This window comes from Hydra vulgaris, chromosome 09 (assembly GCF_038396675.1).
Source record: "Hydra vulgaris chromosome 09, alternate assembly HydraT2T_AEP".
Classification (NCBI taxonomy): Eukaryota; Metazoa; Cnidaria; class Hydrozoa; order Anthoathecata; family Hydridae; genus Hydra; species Hydra vulgaris.
Window position 1 is genome coordinate 34,868,259 of NC_088928.1, and position 8,760 is coordinate 34,877,018.

General features: G+C 26.7%; 1 protein-coding gene across 1 annotated transcript in view; it reads right to left on the minus strand.

Moving 5' to 3' along the window:
* The window catches only part of LOC100206541 (protein regulator of cytokinesis 1), a 61,511-nt gene extending 58,906 nt beyond the window's left edge, over positions 1–2,605 (minus strand). Inside the window, exons 1-2 of the mRNA XM_065805496.1 lie at positions 2,322–2,605; positions 1,868–1,942 (exon numbers count right to left, since the gene is read on the minus strand). Of these exons, the coding sequence (XP_065661568.1) occupies positions 1,868–1,942; positions 2,322–2,348 (102 nt within the window). The 5' untranslated portion in view covers positions 2,349–2,605. The remainder of the gene's footprint in view (positions 1–1,867; positions 1,943–2,321) is intronic.
* Positions 2,606–8,760: the final 6,155 nt, after the last annotated feature.

Below are 8,760 nucleotides of genomic sequence, written 5' to 3' on the forward strand. Positions count from 1 at the left end.
TCTAAGTTCTGGGAAAAAATGTGAATGTTAAAAAGTAAATGGATGGGGGAAGGGGCAAGAAAGAGCTAGGGCTATTTAAAAATTGAGTTTAATTCAGGCTTAACTAAAGACTTATTTCTAGTACTGATTATGAAAAACTTTTAAATTCATATATACTTTGTATTACAATATATAATACAAACTAAAGTACAACAATAACTTTATTTTTATTGTTTTTAATGCATTTTGGGCAATTTTCATTGTTCTTATTTTGTAACTTCCCTATGAGTACCCACTATTTTTTTTTCTGAAATCACTGTAATAAAGTCCACTAAATTAGAAGAAAAAGAAAATCTTATTAAAACCAGTCTTAATCCTAGGTTACCAGTGGTTTGAAGTGGAGGCACATTTTCCTAAGTTTTAGCCACAGCCATTTTTAGAGGTCTATAAATTTTTACTGAATTGTATCTTATCAGTAAATTTCTAAAAATTTAGAAGCCTACCATATATAGAAACTAGAAAAATATTTCTTTTCACTTCTTAAACAGCAGGTTTTGTATATTGACTCATCAAAAACCAACTTTTTATACTTGCAAACAATTTTTTTGTTTTTTTAGGTAGCCATTATGGAAAAAATGTGACATTCAATGTCAAACTTTTATTAAAGTAAATCTAAAGTTGTATACAATAAAAAAAACTAGAAGGTTCTCTGAAATTTTGTTTTTAAAATATAGAGCTTCAAAGTATGAACAAATCATGTTTTTGCTGCTGAAGTTTTTATTTTTGGAAAAATCAGAAATTTTAAATGACCATATCTCATGAACCACAGAAGATTTTATGCTGAAATTTTCAGGAATTGCTTTTCTCATTGATATTAACAAACCCATCAAGTTTTATCAAAATCTGGGGGGTCCATGTTGGACCTTGGTCCAGAATTTTCGGACTCTTCTCCTACAACAGTATGTTTATCTTTAAGTAATCTGAAAAAGTATTTCTGTTATTACAGTGTTCAACATTTCTACTCAATCAGCAAGCTACAGATGTTTTTAAATTACTTAAAAAAAATATTTTGAATATTGTTGTAAAAACAATTCCATTTGTATTTGAAGTATTCCCATTTGCTTTTAAAACAGACACACCTGATTTTTTTACAATTAAATTAGATACTGTTGGTGTATTTTGTGTTGGCACAAGATACACCAGCTAGTTTTTAAAAATAAACCATATTCTAATGTATTACTTTGAATTGGAAGCATTATTTGACCAGATACCATTTTGTCTTAGTGACTGACCAACAGGCTGTTTTGATTATGTGCAATCAGAACTATTGAGACAAAATTAAAAACAATAAAATTATACAATTGTTTACTGAACTTGGTTGCTACAGCAATGATATACAGTATTAGCTAATTGCTTAACAGTTTTTTGAGTTCTGCTTTACTGAGTCAAAAGTTATAAAAGTATAAGCAATATTAAAGTAATATTAGCAGAACTTCATAATGCTCTGTCACCCAGGTGTTACTGGGATAAAACATTTTGTCCACAAGCAGAGTCTAGCTTACTCCATAGAAGAGATTAAAATTGTCATAAACCAGTGTTACCAGTTGCGAACTTAATTCTTTTTTCATGTTTTATTGATAGATGCCATTGGTTAGCAAATTTCGAGCACTATTGTTTTTTGTTTTATTATAATTTAAAACTTTGCTGTTTAAACCATCTATTAAAACCTATATAACAGCATTTCAAAATGGTTTTGGTTATTAAGTTACTGTGTTTTGAAGATCAAGTATGTACAAATTTATACAACAGTTATATACACAGTTACATTTAGATGTACAACAGATGATAAAACTAATTTAGAGATATGAAAAATATGATAAAATAATACCTTTTTACCACAATTTTTACAGATGTCAATTCCAGTGAGAGGATTAAAAAACTCACCATCTGTAGATGTATATAACTAAAACAAATATTATTATTAAATAAATAAACAAAACTTTTCTGGCTTTAGAAAGAATGTCATATTTGTTTGCATTTAAAAACATCAAATCACTTTCCTCAAAAAGAAAATTTGATGCATGCCACATGTGATTGCTACAATCAATTTATGGGATGACATAGAAGTGGGCCAGGTATGGTTATGGTATTTATAATACTCAAGTGGTATAAGTATTATAAACACATGTGGCTAACACCTAAGTAATATAAATACCATAGCCACACATGGCCCACATTTATGCTATCCTATAAACCAAGCATGTCTATCATTTAATTGCATATTAAGTATACATCAAACTTTCTTGATGAGTCTGTATGCAATTTAAAATTTAAAAACTTACAGTAACTGCTTGTGTAAACTCTGACATATTTATTCAAACTTTATTGTTTTGCTTATTTCTATTAATATTTTTTCTAAAATAATTAGTGATTACATTGTTTTATTACATTGAATTATTATATTTAAAAAAATCATTATTATAAAGTATTGATAACATTCAGAATGTATTAAAAACCTGTAAAAGTATTCATCAATAAAGATTTGTTCTATATTTATAAATACAAATAAAAAAAAATAAAAAAAGAATTTACGGTTGCTGATAAAAAAAAAAAAAAAAAAAGAAAAAAAAAAAAAAAGGGAAAAATGCATCTTTGTAATACAGAAATTTAAAAATGTTACAATTTATCCCTTATATGAGAAATGTATATAATATTACAACTGGCACATGGAACACATATTTTTACAGCAGACACAACAACGCTTAGTTTTTTGTTTTTTTTTTAGATTTATAAATGTATCTTTTTGGCGCTCAAGGAATTTAACCGTCGAAAAGTCACGTGATCAATTGTCGTTAGAAAGAATTCATGTTAAAAAACATAAAACTTATTTGTATGTAAATATGATTCGGGATTTTTAAAAATTTCAAAATTAAAAAAAAATTATTTTTAGTTTTTTTTATTTATAAAATATACTTTTAGCGCTCACGGAATATAACTGCCACTAAGAACAACATTTTTTTAAGAAACACATTCATATTAAACAGCATAAACCTTTTTGATTTGTCTTTGAATATTTACCTGGGTAAATATTCGAAGAAATAAATTCAAAATAACTAATAATAATAAAACAATATTTGTTTGCTCATTTTTTAAAACTGCTTTACGATCAATCAATACGAATACTGTTTTTTTGTTTTTAAAATAATAAAAATAGCCCCGTTTTCTATGACCGCCATTTAAAAAGTCCCATCAAAGCCCCATCAAAGTCCCATCAAAATCCCATCAATCCCATCAATCCCATCAATCCCATCAAAAATCCCACCATTTAAAAAATCCATCAAACTTTTAATAATTCTCAACTATTTAATAGCGATGAAAAATTTAATGCACTAGCTTAAAAGTTTGGTTTAAAATGAATTCTGGACCTACCTGAGGAAAGTTGAAGATAGACAGTTTTTTGACAGTAAAACACCCTGTTTTTCATTTACGTACAAAAAATCATCTTTAATTTAATCAAAAGTGATAAAAATAGAGATAAGAATAGACAACTTAAATGTCTTAATGAGCAAATACTAATTAATGCTGGTGTTCTTTTGGGGAATATATAATGCGCTACATGGACTATTTATGCTCTCTAAGAGAGGCCATAATTTACTTAGTTTAAGGAGATGGGTTAAGGATTATAGTCGTTTTTTATTCTTAACTAAATGCAAACTTATTTTAAATTTCATTCAATATTGTTCAAATGATATAACCAAGTTTACATCCTTATTTTGGGAGGGCTTGAAAATCTACATGGTCATAACTTTGAACCATGTAAACTTTCCAACCTGAATTAAATTCCAACCTATATTACAAAACCTGAATGCACCAAATTGCTTGAAGTTTTGAAACAATAGTATTGGTTTTATATAATAAATACATAACAAAAGCTCCATTATTGGAACTAAAACAAACCTCCGTATAAGACTTGTCAAAAGTGCGGCAGTTGTTACGGTACAACGCACAAAACATGTCACAAAATCCTTTAATTCTTTTTTCTTCAATTCTCAAGAATTTTTTTTTTTCAAAACTCATTTAGATAAGTGTAGTAGTTGCGTCACAACACACTCAGTGGCCCGTAGTGTGTTGCTACGATTTTTTTTTTGCACTGTTTTAGAAACAGTATAAGTTTAAGATTAAGATCAGTATAAGATCAGTTTAAGATCAGTATAATGTTCATTTTCTGTAAGAGTTATACTATTTTTTCAAAAAAAAAAAAAAAATAGTTATTAGACTCAACTCTGTGATATTTTACTGCGCTGATTAGTTTTTGAACTTGCAGTTGGAATTTTAAAAGATCAACTTAAACAGATTTAAGAACATGATTAACTGGTTTAAGTATGACTGAGTATTGCAAAATAATTTGGAAACAAAATATAAACGTGCTGGATGTTGAAAAGTAAAGCTCATGTGCAGCTTATCGTGTAATTCTATTTGCTTGCAATGAAAGTTTTTCCAGTTGAAAATAAATATCTTCAAATTTACTGCAAATAATTCGAATTCTTTTATACTTGCTAGTCCGTCTTGTTTTACATAGACGAGGATTATTTGAGACCGAAGATATTTGTTTTGGGCTTTCACGAAAAAAATGCAATAATTGTTTTAATATCGCCAATAGGATTACATATCAATGCAACATCATTTAGATCGTTAATTACAAGATTGAGTCTATGTGAGGCGCAGTAAACAAAGGCGGCTTTGGTGTGAATCTTTGGATTTTTTGACTGAACAGCATTTTCTTTCCGCTATTGTGGAGCACCCATTATGACCTTAACGAAGCAGATTAATATGGAGAAGGCCAATATTTTGCAACTTTGAATGATACAATCAAATATCTCAGCAACGTTCATATCTTTCATCGGTCAAATTCAAACTCCTTACAAATCATAGCCTACTCATTAGATGTATGAAAAACTGCACTCTCAGTAATAATTGTTTGGTTCCTGAAATATCTGGTGTTTTATCGACTATGAAAATCATAGTCGATAAAATAATTGATGGTAGCTTTTACAATGTCTTTTTGCAGAGCATGTTAAGACAAGTTGATTAATCATTCTGCATTTGATGTAATTTATAGTGGGCATTTTTAGCAACTGTATTAAAATGGTTTTTTTAAATACCGTCTCCTCCCTCAATTCTATTGTCATTATATTGTCAGACATTTTCTTTGTTAGTATATTTCCCACGTAATGCTAAACCATTTGTTCTGCAAAAATATAATTTTAGAAATCAGACAAGAATATTTTTATTTGGATCTCTTATTGTTGATGCAAATTTTTTAGCATCTTGTTGAGCTCCACAATGCCATGTTGAGCTGATATGATTTTTTTGGCACATTCAACAAAATGTTTATGCTTTGTAAAAAGATTAGTAATGAAGGCATCTTGTATTCTATTTTGAACTGGTTGTGGAAACAAAATATGAAATCCTCAAAAAGCACTTATGTAAATATGATAACCATGGAGTTTACTGGGTGAGCCTCTAATTCTTTAAATAACGTTTTTCATTTAGAGAAATGAAAAAATTTTGTATTCCGTAGCATTTTGAGGACCTAAGATATGGAATTTTTTTCAAAAAGAAAATGCTAAAAAATATATTATGGTAAAATCCTTACTCATTTAAATTTCAAGCAAAAAAACACATTTCTAATTTTACGGAATGATAATTCCGGTGAATTAGTGAAGTATTTCTAACGAATTTTTTATTTATTTATTCTTAGTTGGAAGTAATTTAACATTTGTTTTTTGTAGGTATAAGTTTATATATTTTAAATCTTTGATTTAAATTTGAAATTTTACATCTCAGATCATTATAACATTTAATGATATTTATATGTATTACGATGCTTTATGAAAAGATTGAGGTGGTAGTACATCACCCATATCTTCTTTGAGTCCCGGTCTGTTTTTTAAAATTATATTACTTATTGATATTATTAACGTGAAACTCTTATGTAACATATTTTATTTAACAGCAAAATTTATGCTACTATAAAAATAAACCAAAACAAAAAACAAAAAAAAACCAAGCCATCTGAATATTTTTGAGGTATTTTATCACTTTAAAAACTGTTCTAACCAGTATTTTGAGGTATTTTTTCATTTTAAAAACTGTTCTAACCAGTATTTTTGAGGTATTTTATCATTTTAAAAACTGTTCTTACTAGTATTTTTGAGGTATTTTATCATTTTAAAACCTGTTCTAACCAGTATTTTGAGGTATTTTATCATTTTAAAAACTGTTCTAAACAGTATTTTGAGGTATTTTATCATTTTAAAAACTGTTCTTACTAGTATTTTTGAGGTATTTTATCATTTTAAAACCTGTTCTAACCAGTATTTTGAGGTATTTTATCATTTTAAAAACTGTTCTAAACAGTATTTTGAGGTATTTTATCATTTTAAAAACTGTTCTTACTAGTATTTTTGAGGTATTTTATCATTTTAAAACCTGTTCTAACCAGTATTTTGAGGTATTTTATCATTTTAAAAACTGTTCTAAACAGTATTTTGAGGTATTTTATCATTTTAAAAACTGTTCTAAACAGTATTTTTAAAAATATAAGCGTATTAGCTAACTATAAATGAAAAATTTCAATTAAAAACAATATTATTTTTAATAGTATACTTTTTTATAATAATTTTTTTGGAAACTAAATAAATTCAAAGATTCATTCAATAAAATTTTTTTGAATAAAGATAATTGATTATTTAAAATAAATTAATAATGTCATTAAATTTTTGATATATTTTTTTACGAAACCAAGTATTTTTGATACTGCTTATATTATTTCTCAAGCTTTTTTGTCTTTTCACTTCTAAATCAAGCGATGAAAATATTCATTCTATTGATCCTGAGTTAGCAAAAATTTTTAAAATTTTAGAAATAAATTTGTAAAATCCGTCAGGGACCGTATTCTAATCTCTCCGTTTAACGGAGCGTTAGTCAAAAATTTCTTTTTAACTACATTAATAAAATAATTCTTCATAAATATAATTTTTAAATATAAATGTTTTATTTTAGTGTTAGTTTTATTTAAATAAATTAAGTTAAATTAAATAAAGTTTTCGTCATTTCTTTACATAGAAATAATGTAATGAAATTTCAGACAAAAACTCCGCTAAATTTGACGGAGAGAAGTAAATACGGCTGCAGGTAATTTTTTTTAAACTGATTTCTCGTTTCTCTGGTTAATGATTGACTATCAATCACAGAATTGTTGATATAACTTGATTGCTCAACATTCTTATAGGAATGTTGATATAACTTGATTGCTTATATCTATGAAAATCAATTACAGTAATAAATACAATAGCCAATTTTTATTCAAATAAGAAATACAGTATCACAATTTTTATTCAAATGATTCTGTACGCTTTTATAAAAACTCTTTTGGCAACGTTTTAAATGGACCTTTACTTGTTCTATCTTGTTGCTAAGAAAAGCATGACAATAGTCACAAGAAACTTTTTTTGGTTTTTTTATTTTGGTTTTTAACTTTAGTAACTTCCTCCTATTCTCCAGCCTTCTTTCTCCCACTTCCCATTGGAATTTTTTATAATAAAAAGTGGTATTTAAAATTCTAGAATAAACTAATTTGGATTTAACGTAAAATTATAATTTTTAATTACAATTTTAAATTACTTTAAAAAATCCATTTTTGAAAAAATCTTGTTATAAATTATTAAATAACATTATCTAAAATTATATTTTAATAGTTAAAGGAGGCTATTACAATTACTTTCAATATTATTTAGCAAAAAAAAAAACACTTTTAACAGATATAAAACAAAAATAAAATCCTATAATTACCCAAAAAATAAACAATAAAAACAACCGCTGGGTCGATTTTTTGCCAACCCTGACTTAAGTGGAGGTAAGGATACCACCAGAGTTTGATTATCAATTTATATCAGTTTAACTTTAGTTTTTTTTTGGAAGTGGTAATCTTTAATTTATATAAGCGTCATTACGCATAAAAATACTCTAAAAACTTCTTCACTTATATTAATATTATCAAAAACGCATACGAAAAAAAAATTAATCTCTGATGTCTATTATAAATAGAAGCTTAGCGATAAGACTATAAGGGGCTTGGCTATAAGGGGCTAAGACTAAAAGGGGCTTGGCTATAAGACTATTTTGTCTTCTTTTTGCCTCGGCAAATTTGTATATTTTACAAATGCAAAAATTTTAATTATTTTAAACGGTAAATTAAAAATATAATAAAAATTGAAAAATCTCCGTCTATTTTTAATATTAATAAGCAATAAATACGACATAAGCATGGTGCTGTATTTTTTGTAATAATTTAATAATTATATAAACAGAAAAATACTAAAGTTTGGCTTCTTTATGTATTGAGTTTAAATCTTTTTAGTATATTGAAAACTTTACTACTGTGTTCCAATTTAACAAATTCTTAATAAAAAATTGAACAACATGGTTGATCTAAGGGGTTTGTTATTAAAACCATTTCATCATGAATGCATGTAACCAGTAACTCCAGGTGGTCTTGAAAATGTTAAAAAGTTTAAATAAATTTAAAAAAGTTTCCTAGTAAAATTAGTTTTTCAACAGTTTTTGTTTTTTGCTTTTTTCTGCATTCATTTTTAATTTGTAAGATAGGTGGTAACAATCTTCCCAGATTGACCAGCGCTTTCAAGCTAGCGCACGCTGGCGAGTCCGCAGATACTTTTCCCTCTTAAAACGACTTAAAGAATTAAAAAAGTAAAAATT